Source organism: Melanerpes formicivorus, unplaced genomic scaffold (genome assembly GCF_026170545.1).
Source record: "Melanerpes formicivorus ecotype bairdi unplaced genomic scaffold, bMelFor1.0.p_v2 SCAF_79, whole genome shotgun sequence".
In the NCBI taxonomy this organism is placed as follows: domain Eukaryota; kingdom Metazoa; phylum Chordata; class Aves; order Piciformes; family Picidae; genus Melanerpes; species Melanerpes formicivorus.
Window position 1 is genome coordinate 360,370 of NW_027142431.1, and position 16,140 is coordinate 376,509.

General features: G+C 50.6%; 1 protein-coding gene across 1 annotated transcript in view; it reads right to left on the minus strand.

The window, feature by feature from the left end:
* Positions 1-952: 952 nt before the first annotated feature.
* RAD54B (RAD54 homolog B) overlaps positions 953-16,140 on the minus strand; it is a 90,087-nt gene continuing 74,899 nt past the window's right edge. The window contains exons 9-15 of the mRNA XM_068164366.1: positions 15,819-15,958; positions 12,655-12,945; positions 9,378-9,553; positions 6,307-6,568; positions 4,233-4,299; positions 3,180-3,380; positions 953-1,748 (exon numbers count right to left, since the gene is read on the minus strand). Coding sequence (XP_068020467.1) covers positions 1,528-1,748; positions 3,180-3,380; positions 4,233-4,299; positions 6,307-6,568; positions 9,378-9,553; positions 12,655-12,945; positions 15,819-15,958 — 1,358 coding nt within the window. The 3' untranslated portion in view covers positions 953-1,527. The remainder of the gene's footprint in view (positions 1,749-3,179; positions 3,381-4,232; positions 4,300-6,306; positions 6,569-9,377; positions 9,554-12,654; positions 12,946-15,818; positions 15,959-16,140) is intronic.

A 16,140-nucleotide genomic window follows, 5' to 3' on the forward strand; every position in this document is an offset into this window, starting at 1 on the left:
GGTCACCATTCCAACAAAACAAATGTGAGCCAGGATGGGTAAAAGCTGAATCAACAAAAGTAGTCCTATGAAACCAGTTACAACTCCCCGTGCTGCAATAGTCATAAAATGATCACCTGCCACCCCTTCAGGGCTGGTCTCAGCTGAGAACTTGCAGCCTGCTCCTCTCTTTGGCAGACAGGATGCCAGGCACCAGAAGGAACAGAATTTGTCCCAAATCTACTCCTCCCAGCTAAGAGCTGGCAAGCAACGCAACACTGATTGCTGGATCTGAAGGCTGGGTGACAACACACCCTGCCCAGTATGACTCAGAGCCCTGCAGTAGCCATCCCCTAACAGCACCCTCAGCAAGTCTGTGGTGACACCAAGCTGTGTGGCCCTGTGGAGGGAAGGGATCCACCCAGAGGAACTTGGGACAGGCTGCAGAGCTGGGCCCAAGTCAATCTCATGAAATTCCACAAGGCCAAGTGCAAGGTCCTACAGCTGGGTCAGGGCAATCCCAAGCACAAACCCAGGCTGGGTGAGGAGTGGCTCAAGAGCAGTCTGCAGGAGAAGGCCTTGAGAGTGTCAGCTGGTGCCAAACTCCCCAGGAGCCAGCACTGGTCCCTGGCAGCCCAGCAGGCAGCTGTGTGCTGAGCTGCAGCCAGAGCAGGGAGAGCAGCAGCACAGGGAAGGGATTCTGCCCCTCTGCTCTGCTCAGACCCCACCTGCAGTACTGCCTCCAGCTCTGGTGCCCCCAGCATAAGAGGGACCTGGAGCTGATGGATGGGGTCCAGAGGAGGCCACTGAGATGATCAGAGGGCTGCAGAACCTCCCCTGGCCTCAAAGAAGAAGAAAAATACAGTCAGAAAAAAAATGCACCATGACAACTATGCACCAAGTGGCCTTAAAAGGGGGTCAGCTAAATAAGGTGAGTTTGTACTCTGTGTGCCTGAGAAATAAAGGCTTTTATTTTCCCAAGTAAAAGCAGTAGGGAGAATTTCAGAACGTTCTGACACTGCATCAAGCTGTGCTCTCAGAACCTGAGACCTCAGGGGCTGCTGCTCTGTGCTTCACTAAACTGTCCACTCCAGGGAACAAACTTGCACCTTGTTGTGCAGCCACAGTCAGGGAGATGTCACTTTGCCTTGCCCAACCAAAACACCACCCAGAGGCTTGCTAACAGCACAGACATGTCCACAGCATTGCCTCAGGTGGCTGAGGAGCTGCCAGCACTGCTGGCAAGAAATCATTCTGTTCATAATGCACAGCCACAGTAGACACAGGCAGCAGTGTGCCTCAAAACCAGCTTGCTGATGGGGATCCCACAGGAACAGGAGACTGGAAAGCAAAGTCAGCTTCAACAACCTGTGCTATAATTACAGCAGGTGTGATCAGCTTACTCATAACTGTCACTTTGGATGATCACTTGGTAGAAATGCCCCAAAAGCTCATGAGAAGTACACAGGCTGGGCCAAAAGAACAGCAGGGAGCTGCACATCAGTTGTTTCCAACCCCTAAGAGGAGGAGGATGCAAGACCCTGCAGGTTAACAGGGGAGAGAAGGTGAATTGGTTACATTCTGGAAAATGAAAGAAACATTGCCTTTTATCCTCTCAAGGAAAGGGTCATCAAGAGTCTGCTGGTGCCCAGAGAAGTGTTTCCATTGCATCAGCTGTGACATGGAGAGAGCTTTCTTTGAGTTAGGCTTCACTTGGTTTTGGCCAAGCTGGCAGCTTCTAGATACAGAAGGCTCTTCTGAGGAAGAATCTGGGGGAGGGGGAAAAAAAGATGCAGGAGATTAATCAGAGAGAAATAAGGCAGAAAATCTCACTCTGAATCAATCAACTTGGTGGGGAGAAGTGTGAGACTCCATGTGGCAGCCTGCTCTAGTTGGAGATGTCCCTGCTGACTGCAGGGGGATTGGACAAGATGCCCTGTGGTACAACCTGTGAAGCTGTAAAGGTCTACAACTTGGCTTTCCAGCTCTCAGGGGTACCCCAGCACTTCCCTGTTAATTGTTTTAATCACCCTACAGCAGCTTCAGTTGATAACTGCCAAATGTGATGGAGTCACCATCGCTGGAGGTGGTTAGGAAGAGACTGGATGGGGTGCTTGGTGCCATGGTTTAGTTGATTAGATGGTGCTGGGTGATAGGTTGGACTTGATCCCAAAGGTCTCTTCCAACCTGGTCTGCTCTGGTCTATTCTATTCCTATTCCTATTCCTATTCCTATTCCTATTCCTATTCCTATTCCTATTCCTATTCCTATTCCTATTCCTATTCCTATTCCTATTCTATTCCTATTCCTATTCTAATTCTATTCTATTCTACTCTATTCTATTCTACTTTATTCTATTCCTATTCTATTCTAAATAAAGAGTTCTATTCAGAGATCTATAACAGAACTTCACCTGCTATAGCTGTCCTCAGATAAACAGCTTTGCAGCTAGTCCTTGCTCATTGCTGCCCTTGAATATCTAGAAAGGAAACACCACACAGCACCATGGGGTCTCAAGCTGTGCCAGGGGAAGTTGAGGCTGAAGGTGAGGAGAAAGTTCCTCCCAGAAAGAGGAACTGGCCATTGGGATGTGCTGCCCAGGGAGGTGGTGGAGTCACCATCCCTGGAGGTGTTCAAGAGGGGATTGGATGTGGCACTTGGAGCCATGGTTTAGCTGTCAGGAGGTGTTGGGTGATAGGTTGGACTTGATGATCTCTGAGGTCTTTTCCAACCTTACTGATTCTATGAGTCTATGATTACATGAGCTGGCCAAAGCTGACTCCAGGAATTAGGAGACAGGAGACATGAATTATTTGTTCCTGCAAATGAACAAACCTTTCCTTCTTTTCATCTTGTGGAGTGCTCCTGTGGATTAGCAAAAGCAGCCAATATCTGGAAGATCTGGTGAGAAATTGGCACAGGTTGCCCAGGGAGGTGGTGGAAGCCTCATGCCTGGAGGTTTTTGCAGCCAGGCTGGATGTGGCTGTGAGCAACCTGCTGTAGTGTGAGGTGTCCCTGGCCATGGCAGGGGGGTTGGAACTGGCTGATCCTTGAGGTCCCTTCCAGCCCTGACAGTTGTGTGATTCTATGATCTCATACTGAACCTCATCACTTCAATCCAATGTTACTGAGCAACAGAGTTTTCTCCAGTAACAGCCTCATCAGACTGGGTGGCCAGAGACAATGAAAAAGAAACTCACTTTGAAACTCACTCCTTCCCATGCAGTCACACTCAAGCAAGTCATGGGTAACACAGCTGGAATCTTCATGAAGAGTAAAGAGGTTCCTAAGCTCCTCCACAGAAAAATGGATGTGTTCAGATGTCTTGGAGAGGTCTACAACTGCCCCAGAAAGGTCTTGTTTGCTTATTTGTCTTTGATAAATCTTTTCTTCTATTGAGCCTGCATTGAAAAACAAAATAAAACAGACACACTGGGATTGCTTTTGATCACTGCCTGGCAAGAGGAAGCACCAAATCAATTTCTTGATCACAACATGTATAGGAAATGCTAAACCATTATCCCCAGTTATTCAAGCAAAAGCAAAGCAGGATTGAAGTGAGAGAGGATTTAGATTGGATGGTAGAAGTTCTTTCCCATGGATGAGGCACTTGGTGCCATGGTTTAGTTGATTAGGTGGTGTTGGGTGATAGGTTGGACCTGATGATCTCAAAGGTCTCTTCCCACCTGGTTAATTCTATTCTATTCTATTCTATTCTATTCTATTCTATTCTATTCTATTCTATTCTATTCTATTCTATTCTATTCTATTCTATTCTATTCTATTCTATTCCATTCCATTCCATTCCATTCCATTCCATTCCATTCCATTCCATTCCATTCCACTCCACTCTATTCTGTTTAGAGCAGCTTTAGACTGGATGTTAGGAGCAAGTTCTTTCCCATGAGGGTGGTGGAACACTGGAACAGGCTGCCCAGGGAGGTGGTTGAAGCCCTTCCCTGGAGACATTCAAGGTGAGGCTCAACAGGGCAGCCTGATCTAGTTGGGGATGTCCCTGCTGAGTGCAGGGAGGGTGGGCTGGATGAGCTTTGGAGGTCCCTTCCAACCCAGCCCATTCTATGATTCTAAATTAATCAATGTGTTGCCTCTGTTTTAGCTGAATTCAGAACAAATGACACAGAAATTGCTGCAGAACTAATTCTTTTTAGGAATTTCCCCCAAATTCCCTTTCTTTTGTGGAGAAAATGTCAATACTTGTCTCCTCTGGGGTAGGTTTGAGCAGCATCTCTGACCTGTGGTTAGCAGCCTGTAGATGTGCACAGTATGCTTCTGGCCATCTCTCCACACTCTAGCCATTGCCTGCAGAAAGCAAAAGAAGATGAAAAGCAAGAGCAGCCTACAACACAATGGGATCTCAGCCTCCACTCATCACTGCCACCTCTGCACTCCTCATTCAAAAAGGTCAGCATCAGAGACTCACAGAATGGCTCAGGTTGGAAGAGACCCCACAGATCATCTACTCTGAGCCCTCTGCCATAGGCAGGGACCCCTCTCAGCTAGACTTGGCTGCTCTAGACCTCATCCAACCCGGCCTTGAACACCTCCAGGGTGTAGGCAGCCACAGCCTCCCTGGGCAGCCTATTCCAGAGTCTCACCAGCCTTAGGCTGAAAAATTTCTTCCTCAGTTCCAGTCTCACCCTGCTCTCCCTCAGCTTCAAACCACTCCCCCTTGTCCTGTCTCTACACACCCTTATGGAAAGACTCTCTGCAGCCTTCCTGTAGGATCCAGGGGATCTCAGAGTTGCCTTCCAGCACCTGAAGGGATCCTACAGGAAGGCTGTAGGATCTAGACACCTTTTCATAGAGGACAAGGGGAAGGTTTTTTATGCTGAGGGAGATCAGGCTTAGACTGGATCTTAGGAAGAAGTTCTTCAGAAGGAGGGTGGTGAGAGTCTGGAATAGGCTGCCCAGGGAGGCTGTTGCTGCCTCCTCCCTGGGGGTACTTAATACCAGGTTGCATGAGGCCCTGAGCAACTTGGTTTAGTTGAGAGGTGTCCCTGCCCATGGCAGGGGGTTTGGAGTGGATGATCTCTGAGGTCCCTTCCATCCTGAGCCATTCTGTGACTCTTTGACACAGCCCTGGCTCTGTACTTCTTTTGAGGTCATTGCTGGTTGGTTGTTTTTTTGCATCCTTGCCACATGACTCTCTCATTCTCTTCATTCTGATCAGAAGCTCTCCCTTTGCCTCAGCCACAGCAAGCTGAGAGCAACATTTTGCTATGCAGTGTAATGGTGGGTTTTTTTCCCTTTTCTTTTTAGAAACACAGCCACTTTCCAGTTCTGAAAAAGAGGTCAGGAGAAAAAGGAGAGAGATGACTCACTGCTCCAAACATACCACAATTTAATCTCCTCATTTTTTGACTGCAAGAGGGCTTCTCATGATTCCAACATATATATATAATCTGACAGAGAAGTATTTCTTCTTGTCTCCTCAGCAATTTTCCTCCAGCATTGTACTTGTCCAAACACAAGTAGCAATAACAACTGGACAGCAATAAGTCACTGAAAGCCAAGCATCTCAAAATCAGTCCAAAAAATCCTTTGGGCAATCCCAAGCACTGAAATAGGCTGGGCAGGGACTGGCTTGAGAGCAGCCCTGAAGCAAAGGCCTTGGGGGTGCTGGGGGAGGAGAAGCTCAAGAGGACCCAGCAGGGAGCACTTGCAGCCCAGAGAGCCAAGCAGAGCCTGGGCTGCAGCAAGAGAAGTGTGGCCAGCAGGGCCAGGGAGGGGATTCTGCCCCTCTGCTCCACTCTGCTGAGACCCCACCTGGAGCTCTGGGTCCAGTTCTGGAGCCCCTAGTACAGGAAGGATCTGGAGGTGCTGGAAGGTGTCCAGAGAAGGGCCACGAGGATGAGCAGAGGGCTGGAGCTGCTCTGCTGTGGAGACAGACTGAGAGAGTTGGGGCTGTTCAGTCTGGAGAAGAGAAGGCTCTGAGGAGACCTTCTTGTGGCCTTGCAGTATCTGAAGGGGACTCCAAGAAAGCTGGGGAGGGACTTTTGAGGGTGTCAGGGAGTGATAGGACTGGGGGGAATGGAGCAAAACTAGAAATGGGTAGATTGAGATTGGATGTTAGGAAGAAGTTGTTCCCCAGGAGGGTGGTGAAAGACTGGCACAGGTTGCCCAGGGAGGTGGTGGAAGCCTCCTGCCTGGAGGTGTTTGCAGCCAGGCTGGCTGTGGCTGTGAGCAAGCTGCTGTAGTGTGAGGTGTCCCTGGGCGTGGCAGGGGGGTTGGAACTGGCTGATCCTTGAGGTCCCTTCCAGCCCTGACACTTCTATGATGCCCATCCCAACCCCCACAATCTCAGACCTGGATGTCTGTGGCTGGATTCCAGTCGATATCATACAGGATCAAATGAGAGGCTCCAACCAGATTCAGCCCCACTCCACCAGCCTTTGAGCTCAGCAGAAAGATAAAAGCTGGACTGAATTTGCTATTGAAAGTATCAACAATCTGTTGTCTGTGGGAGACAGGAGTGTGGCCATCAAGCCTGGTGTAAGAGTATCCATAACGTCTGCATGTCTCCTGTAATATGTTTAATGTCTGAGTGTAATTGGAGACCAGGACAACCCTGTAGAGAGGGAAACAAAGTTATTTCAGCATCTTGGGCCTTGGTAAAACTGAAGGCCATTGACAAGTTAGCAAAGATATTTAAGAAGATTAAATCACAAGTCAAGCAAAAAACTGCACATCAATCTGAGGCTGCAAATACTTCTTAAGATATAACCCCCCCCTCAGGTTAAGAAGGACATTGAGAGACTTGAAGATGTCCAGAGAAGGGCAACAAGGCTGGGGAGGGGTCTGGAGCACAGCCCTGTGAGGAGAGGCTGAGGGAGCTGGGGTTGCTTAGCCTGGAGAAGAGGAGGCTCAGGGGAGACCTTCTTGCTCTCTCCAACTTCCTGAAGGGAGGTTGTAGCCAGGTGGGGGTTGGTCTCTTCTCCCAGGCAAGCAGCACCAGAACAAGAGGACACAGTCTCAAGCTGTGCCAGGGGAGGTTTAGGCTGGAGGTGAGGAAGAAGTTCTTCCCAGCAAGAGAGATTGGCCATTGGGATGTGCTGCCCAGGGAGGTGGTGGAGTCCCCATCCCTGGAGGTGTTTAGGAAGAGCCTGGATGTGGCACTTGGTGCCATGGTTTAGTTGATCAGATGGTGTTGGGTGATAGGTTGGACTTGATGATCTCTGAGGTAATTTCCAACCTTATTGATTCTATGATTGTAAAACATTCCTTATCTCTTATTAAATTGAATTAGGTTTGGGTGCATTACATATCTCCTGTCAAGCACTCAGGTCTTAAACAAGGAATGTTTTCCATTGCAAGAGAATCTGGGTTGATGCAGATTGCAGGGATCCAGAAGGACAAAGATTCTCTGTAAAGCCTTCTATTTATACACAGGAGCTGTGGTTAAGGCAGCATTTGCAGAGTGTGTTGTAGTAGCTAATGAATAATATCTGTACAGCTCTGCTTCACAGCATCACAGAGTGCTAGGGGTTGGCAGGGACCTCACCACATCATCCAGCCCACCCCCCTGCCAGAGCAGGCTCACCCAGGGCAGGTCACACAGGAACACAACCAGGTGGGGTTTGAATGTCTCCAGAGCAGGAGACTCCACAACCTCTCTGGGCAGCCTGCTCCAGGGCTCTGGTACCCTCATAGGGAAAAAGTTTTCCCTTCTGTTTCCATGGCACCTCCTCTGCTCCAGCTTGCCCCCAGTGCCCCTTGTCCTGTCCTTGGACATCCCTGAGCAGAGCCTGGCTCCATCCTCCCCACACTGCCCTGCACATCTTTATCACCAGCAGTGATGTCACCCTCAGGCTCCTCTGCTCCAAGCTCCAAGCCCCAGCTCCCTCAGCCTGGCCTCACAGGGAGATGTTCCACTGCCTGCAGCAGCTTTGTGGCCCTGTGCTGGACTCTCTCAAGCAGTTCCCTGAGGTCCTTCTTGACCTGAGGGGCCCAGAACTGGACACAGTATTCCAGATGCAGCCTCAGCACAGCAGAGTAGAGGAGAACCTCTCTCAACCTACTGACCACAGCCCTTCTAATCCAGCTGAGGATGCTGCCCTTGGCCAGCTGAGATGATCAGCATGGAAGATACAAAAAGAGTTAAACCCAAGTCAAGCAGAGCAATTGGGCTTGACCTGTTTGGACAGTCCTTCCTCTGCTGCAAGAAAGGAGAGGTGTTCTGCTCCAGGGAGGAATAAAATCACCCTGGGCCTTGGTGCCTGTGATTTGACTACAGTGCTTCCAGGTGCTTTCACTTGGAAGCAGCAGCTTCCAAGTGAAGGCAACACAGGACAGGCAGAGCTTCACCTCAGCCAAAGGGAAGAGGACAAACACTCAGCTCCTGACTGTGCAAGCACTGGCATCAGTACTAGGCCCAGTTCTATCCAACATCTTTACTGATGACTTGGAGGAGGGGCTGGAGCCTACCATTAGCAAATTCACAGATGACACCAAACTGGGGGCAGTGTGGATCTGCTGGAAAGGAGAAGGCTGTCAGAGAGACCTGGACAGGCTGGGCCAGGGGCTGAGGCCAATGGGATGAGGTTTAGCAAGGCCAAGGGCAGGCTCCTGCACTTTGGCCACATTCACCCCAGGCAGCACTACAGACTGGAGGTGAATGGCTGGAGAGCACCTGGCAGAGAGGGACCTGGCAGTGCTGGGGGACAGCAGCTGAACAGGAGGCAGCAGTGTGCCCAGGGGCACAAAAGGCCCATGGCATCCTGGCCTGGATCAGGAGCAGTGTGGCCAGCAGGAGCAGGGATGGAATTCTGCCCTGTACTGGGCACTGGTGAGGTCTCACCTCCAGCACTGTGTGCAGCTCTGGGCCCTCACTGCAGGAGAGATCTTGAGGTGCTGGAGCAGGTCCAGAGGAGAGCAACCAGGCTGGGGAGGGGGCTGGAAGGGAAGGCTGATGAGGAGAGGCTGAGGCAGCTGGGGGTGTTCAGCCTGGAGAAGAGGAGGCTCAGGGGGGACCTTATCACTCTCTACAGCTACCTGAAGGGAAGCTGTAGTCAGGTGGGGGTCAGGCTCTGCTCCCAGGCTACTTGTGACAGGATGAGAGGGCATGGCCTGAAGCTGTGCCAGGGGAGGTTTAGGTTGGATGTTAGGAAGCACTTCCTCAGGGAAAGGGGAATTAGAAACTGGAATAGACTGCCCAGGGAGGTGGTGGAGTCGCCCTCCCTGGAGGTGTTTAAGGACAGACAGGATGTGGCACTTGGTGCCATGGTCTGGTTGAGGTGGTGGTGCTGGGTCATAGGCTGAACTGGATGATCTGAGGTCCATTCCAGCCTCCACAGTTCTGTGACTCTGTGGTCCTGCAATCAAAACAATATCCAGAAGGTCACTCCCCTTACTCCCCTTTACCTTTCTTTCACACTTGCCTCTCAGAAGAGCTCAGCTCTTGGATGGCTGCTAGCAGCTTCACCAGCACCTGCAGTTTTCCTGAATCACTTTCAGAGAAAGTCTCTGCAGTGTAGTCTTGTGGAAAGACATCTATCACACCTTCATAGAGGCTGGACTCATCCTGCTCATCAGACACAGCATCACAGCTTTTTTCCTGTGGAATACAAAAAGACTCAAGTTCCACATCCCCTCTAACATCTCCTGGGGGGTTTCAAACTTTGTTATATTTTTATTACAAAGACAAAAGCTGGCAACTCAATTCCCACCTGCAGCACTGCCTCCAGTCCTGGTGCCCCCAGCACAAGAGGGACATGGAGCTGATAGAGCAGGTCCAGAGGAGGCCACAGAGGTGATCATAGAGCTGGAGAACCTCCCCTATGGGGACAGGCTAAGAGAGATGGGGCTGTTCAGCCTGGAGAAGAGAACACTCTGGAGAGACCTTAGAGCAGCCTTCCAGTGCCTGAAGGGGACCACAAGAAAGCCAGGAAGGGACTTTTGACAAGGGCTGTAGTGATAGGATGAGATTGTAGTGATAGGATTGAAGCTTGAGGAGGGCAGATTGAGACTGGAGATCAGGAAGAAATTCTTTCCAGTGAGGCTGGTGAGACACTGGCACAGGTTGCTCAGGGAGGTTGGCAGATGCCCTGTTCCTGGAGGTGTTCAAGGCCAGGCTGGATGAGGCCTTGAGCAGCCTGGGCTGGTGGGAGGTGTCCCTGCCCATGGCAGGGGGGTTGGAACTGGATGACCTTGAAGGCGCCTTCTAACCTTCAGCATTCTGTGAATCTGTGAGCTGATCTTTTTTAGGAAGATGATGTCATTAAGATTTAGTTCTGCAACTGGAAATGAAGCAAACCTATCAAGGGAAACCAAGAAAACAGGAGGAATACAGCCAATATTTTGCTGTAATTTGGAAATCACTGTTTCCCAGGGAGGAAAAAGCCAAACAACTCAAACACCAAAGCCCACAATGGCAACACAGGAGGCCAAGAGGGCCAATGGCATCCTGGCCTGCATCAGGAACAGTGTGGCCAGCAGGAGCAGGGAAGTCATTCTGCCCTGTGCTCAGCACTGGTTAGGCAACACCTTGAGTCCTGTGTCCAGTTCTGGGCTCCTCAGTTTAGGAAAGATGTTGAGATGCTGGAAGGTGTCCAGAGAAGGGCAACAAAGCTGGGGAGGGGTCTGGAGCACAGCCCTGTGAGGAGAGGCTGAGGGAGCTGGGGTTGCTTAGCCTGGAGAAGAGGAGGCTCAGGGGAGACCTTCTTGCTCTCTCCAACTCCCTGAAGGGAGGTTGTAGCCAGGTGGGGGTTGGTCTCTTCTCCTAGGCAGCCAACACCAGAACAAGAGGACACAGTCTCAAGCTGTGCCAGGGGAGGTTTAGGTTGGATGTTAGGAGGAAGTTCTACACAGAGAGAGTGATTGCCCATTGGAATGGGCTGCCCGGGGAGGTGGTGGAGTCACCATCACTGGAGGTGTTCAGGAGACTTGATAGGGTGCTTGGTGCCATGGGTTAGTTGATTAGGTGGTGTTGGATGATAGGTTGGACACGATGATCTTGAAGGTCTCTTCCAACCTGGTCTATTCTATTCTATTCTATTCTATTCTATTCTATTCTATTCTATTCTATTCTATTCCATTCCATTCCATTCCATTCCATTCCATTCCATTCCATTCTCTTCTAACAGCTGACTTGCAGAAGTCCTTTTCAGACCCACAGTTAGAATAGGACTGGGGGGAATGGAGCAAAACTAGAAATGGGTAGATTGAGATTGGATGTTAGGAAGAAGTTGTTCCCCAGGAGGGTGGTGAGAGACTGGCACAGGTTGCCCAGGGAGGTGGTGGAAGCCTCCTGCCTGGAGGTGTTTGCAGCCAGTCTGGCTGTGGCTGTGAGCAAGCTGCTGTAGTGTGAGGTGTCCCTGGCCATGGCAGGGGGGTTGGAACTGGCTGAGCCTTGAGGTCCCTTCCAACCCTGACAATTCTGTGATTCTATGATCTAAAGCACCACTGACATCTTGAGCCTGCAGCTCTCAGTGTCACTGAGCCTAAGACAATAAAATGTTTATCTATACAAAGAGTTGTCAGGGAACCAGCAGGCAGAGTACAGAAAATCACCTCCAGCTAAGAATATTCTTTGTGAAATTCACATTTGGATGGGTTTTTACAAACATTCAGAGGCAAGAATAAGAGGGGAAGTATATAATGAACAAGAGTCTGCAGCACCTCTGCTATGAGGAGAGGCTGAGAGCACTGAGGGTGTTCAGCCTGGGGAAGAGAAGACTCCAGGGGCAAATTAGAGCTACCTTCCAAAACCTGAAGGATACTTCAGGAAGGCTGCAGAAGGACTCTTCAAAGAGGGTGTCTAGAGACAGGTCAAGGGTGGAATGATTTGAAGCTGAAGGAGACCAGGCTTAGACTGGAGCTGAGGAACAAATTCTTCAGTCCAAGGGTGGTGAGACTCTGGAATAGGCTGCCCAGGGAGGCTGTGGCTACCTACACTCTGGAGGTGTTTAAGGCCAGGTTGGATGAGGTCTAGAGCAGCCAAGTCTACCTGAGAGGGGTCCCTGCCTATGGCAGAGGGCTCAGAGTAGGTCATCTGTGAGGTCCCTTCCAACCTGAGCCATTCTGTGAGTCTCTGAACATGCACAGCCCTGTGAGGAGAGGCTGAGGGAGCTGGGGTTGCTTAGCCTGGAGAAGAGGAGACTCAGGGGAGACCTCATTGCTGTCTACAACTCCCTGAAGGGAGATTGTAGACAGGTAGGGGTTGGTCTCTTCTCCCAGGCAGGCAACCAGCACCAGAACAAGAGGATACAGTCTCAAGCTGTGCCAGGGGAGGTTTAGGCTAGAGGTGAGGAGAAAGTTCTTCACAGAGAGAGTAATTGGCCATTGGGATGTGCTGCCCAGGGAGGTGGTGGAGTCACCATCACTGGAGGTGTTCAGGAGGGGATTGGATGTGGCACTTGGTGCCATGGTCTAGTCATGAGGTCTGTGGTGACAGGTTGGACTCGATGATCTTTGAGGTCTCTTCCAACCTTGGTGATTCTGTGATACTGTGAAAGTGGGGAGACAAGTTCCCTGGGCACATTCAGCCCTGCTAAGATTTCTGTCTTTGACAGCAGATCTCCCAAAGCAAGTTGCATGTGAGAAGAGGTTTTGAAAAACTCCTTTAAGCAACACACACCTGGAGCACCCCACAGCTCTAGTGCCACTTGCCTGCTGGGAGGACTAATTACAGGCACCCACCCCTGGGCCCACAGTTACCTTCAGAGCTTTAAACAGAAGACATGGATGATTGCAGAGCTTTTTCAGAGCTCCTATGCAGACCAGGTGAGGGCTGTTTTCCAGCCTGCCTTGCAGGCAGGACCTAATAACTCTGGAGCTGAGCAGTTTCCGATACAACTGCAGCTGCAGTGCTGTTGGTAGGCAGAAGATGATGCTCTCCTTTTTGGGGGGCAGGAACTGGTTGATAACCTCCTGTGTTCTCCTCAGAATAAAGAGTCCAGTGAGGCGTGTGAGCTCTGCTGCTCTTTTTTCTCCTAGTTCCTTCTCCTCCTAAAACAACAAGACACCCCCCCCAAAAACAATTAAACATTACTACAACCTTGCATCTCACTCACAGTCATTTTCTGTATGGCTTTAATTAGACAGGTAAAGAACATTTGAAACATAGGATGTGGCTTTCTGGAGAGGCCTTCCAACCCAAACCTTTCTGAGGCTGTGACTCTGTGATGCTTTGATTCTGTGATTGTATGATTTCATGATTCTAGTATTCTGTGACTCTGTGATCCTGTGTCAATGAGGCTGGGGAGGGGTCTGGAGCACAGCCCTGTGAGGAGAGGCTGAGGGAGCTGGGGTTGCTTAGCCTGGAGAAGAGGAGGCTCAGGGGAGACCTTCTTGCTCTCTCCAACTTCCTGAAGGGAGGTTGTAGCCAGGTAGAGGTTGGTCTCTTCTCCCAGGCAAGCAGCACCAGAACAAGAGGACACAGTCTCAAGCTGTGCCAGGGGAGGTTTAGGCTGGAGGTTAGGAAGAAGATCTTCCCAGAAAGAGAGATTGGCCATTGGAATGTGCTGCCCAGGGAGGTGGTGGAGTCACCATCACTGGAGGTGTTTAAGGAGGTGTTTAAGGTTCAGTTGATTAGATGGTGTTGGGTAATAGATTGGACTTGATGATCTCAAAGGTCTCTTCCAACCTGGTTAATTCTGGATTCTGTGATTCTATGATTCTGTGACTCTGATTCTATGATTCTATGGTTCTGTGATTCTCTGATTCTGTGATTCTATGACTGTAATGTTCAATTCTTCTCCTATTTCATAGAATCATAGAATCACAGAATTGTTAGGGTTGGAAGGGACCTCAAGGCTCAGCCACTTCCAACCCCCCTGCCATGGCCAGGGACACCTCACACTACAGCAGGTTGCTCACAGCCACATCCAGCCTGGCTGCAAACACCTCCAGGCATGAGGCTTCCACCACCTCCCTGGGCAACCTGTGCCAGGCTCTCACCACCCTCATGGGGAACAACTTCCTTCTAATGTGTAATCTAAATCTCCCCTCCTCTGGCTTGGATCCATTCCCCCCAGTCCTATCACTCCCTGATACCCTCAAAAGTCCCTCCCCAGCTTTCTTGTAGGCCCCCTTCAGATACTGAAAAGCCACAAGAAGGTCTCCTCAGAGCCTTCTCCTCTCCAGACAGAACAGTCCCAACTCTCTCAGTCTGTTCATAGAATCATAGAATTTGTGCCACTGTACATTAGCTTAATCCTAGTTCTGCTTTCCAAAGTCTTGAACAAAGCCAGATCCTGTCCTAGAAGACACACAAGGCTGAAACTGTGTTCCAGAAGAGTTTGATTGATGAAAAACACCACGGTGCTGTTGCAGTAGTGTGGAGAAGGTAAGGAGGAGTTAGGTATCTCACATCACAATGCATGGAGCATTTGCAGCAGTGCAAGCAACTGAAGAACAATCTTTGCATGGTAATTCATAGGCAGCTGAGGAGAGCAGTGACAAGTGGAGTTCCTCAGAGGTCTGTCCTGGAGCAAGTGCTCCTCAGCCTCTTTGTCAGCAGGGTGGGCGGTGGCGCTGAGCGCCCCCTCAGCAAGTCTCCTAAGGCACCGAGCTGTCTGCTGGGCTGGGCTCACTTCACTGAGGGAACAGCATCCAGAGGCATCTTGGCAGGCTTGAGCAGTGCAAACTGCATGAGGTTCAACAAGTCAAGGGCCAAGGTTCTGCATCTGGGCTGGGCCAACCCCAGGCACAAATCCAGGCTGGGTGCAGAGTGGGCTGAGAGTAGCACTGAAGAAAGACTTGGGGGTGCTGGGTGCTGAGCAGCTCCCCAGGAGCCAGCAGTGCCCTCATGCAGCCCAGCAGGCAGCTGTGTGCCAGAGGAGTGTGGGCAGCAGGGCAAGAGAGGGGATCCTGCCCCTTGACTCTGCTCTGCTGAGACCCCACTTCCAATCCTTATTGCTCTCTACAACTCCCTGAAGGGAGGTTGTAGCCAGGAGGGAGTTGGTCTCTTCTCTCAAGCAACCAGCACCAGAACAAGAGGACACAGTCTCAAGCTGTGCCAGGAGAAGTTTAGGCTGGAGGTGAGGAGAAAGTTCTTCACTGAGAGAGTTGTTAGCTATTGGGATGTGCTGCCCAGGGAGGTGGTGGAGTCCCCATCCCTGGAAGTGTTCAAGAGGGGATTGGATGTGGCACTTGGTGCCGTGGTTTAGCCATGAGGTCTGTGGTGACAGGTTGGACTCGATGATCTTTGAGGTCTTTTCCAACCTTAGTGATACTGTGATCCTGCTTCCAGTTCTGGTGCCCCCAGCAGGACACAGAGCTGCTGGAATGAGTCCAGAGGAGGCCACAAGGATGATGCAAGGGCTGGAGCAGCTCTGCTGTGAGGATAGGCTGAGGGAGCTGGAGGTATTCAGACTGGAGAAGAGAAAACTTTGGGGGGACCTAAGAGCTGCCTTCCAATAGCTGAAGGGATCCTCCAGGAAGGCTGCAGAGGAGCTTTTCATGAGGGTGTCTAGAGACAGGACAAGGGGGAATGGTTTGAAGCTGAGGGAGAGCAGGGTGAGACTGGAGCTGAGGAAGAAGTTCTTCAGTCTGAGGGTGGTGAGACACTGGAGTAGGTTGCCCAGGGAGGCTGTGGATGTCCCCTCCCTGGAGGTGTTCAAGGCCAGGCTGGATGAGGCCTTGGGCAACCAAGGCTAGTTGAGAGGCATCCCTGCCCATGGCAGGCTGTTGTAGTAGATGATCTCGGAGGTCCCTTCCAACCTGGGTCATTCTATGACTGTGGAAATGCCCTGATCTCAGCATGCTTCCATTCCTGCAGCTCCAGCTGGAGCTGTATTTCATTCCACAGAGTGCAAACTTCACAGAGCTCCCTCTGAATTCTCTCCTATCACTAACTGTATCTTTAAAAGCTGACCTACCTTTGTTGCTGAAGGTTCTCTGGACTTGACAATTGGCTCCTCATATACCTTTCTGTAGGTGGATAGAGAGCCAAGTATTCCTGGATTCACAAATTCTATTAATGCATAAAATTCTTGCAGGTCATTTTGGATTGGAGTACCTGGAAGGAGACAATAAAAAACCATTAGAGATGTCCAAGTTTGCTGAGCCACTTGGATCCCCACAAGTCCATGGGACCAGATGGGATCCATCCTAGGGTGCTGAGATTGCTGGCAGATGACCTCCAAGCTACACTCCAACATTTACCACCAGTCCTGGCTCATTGGAGAGTTCCCAGATGAC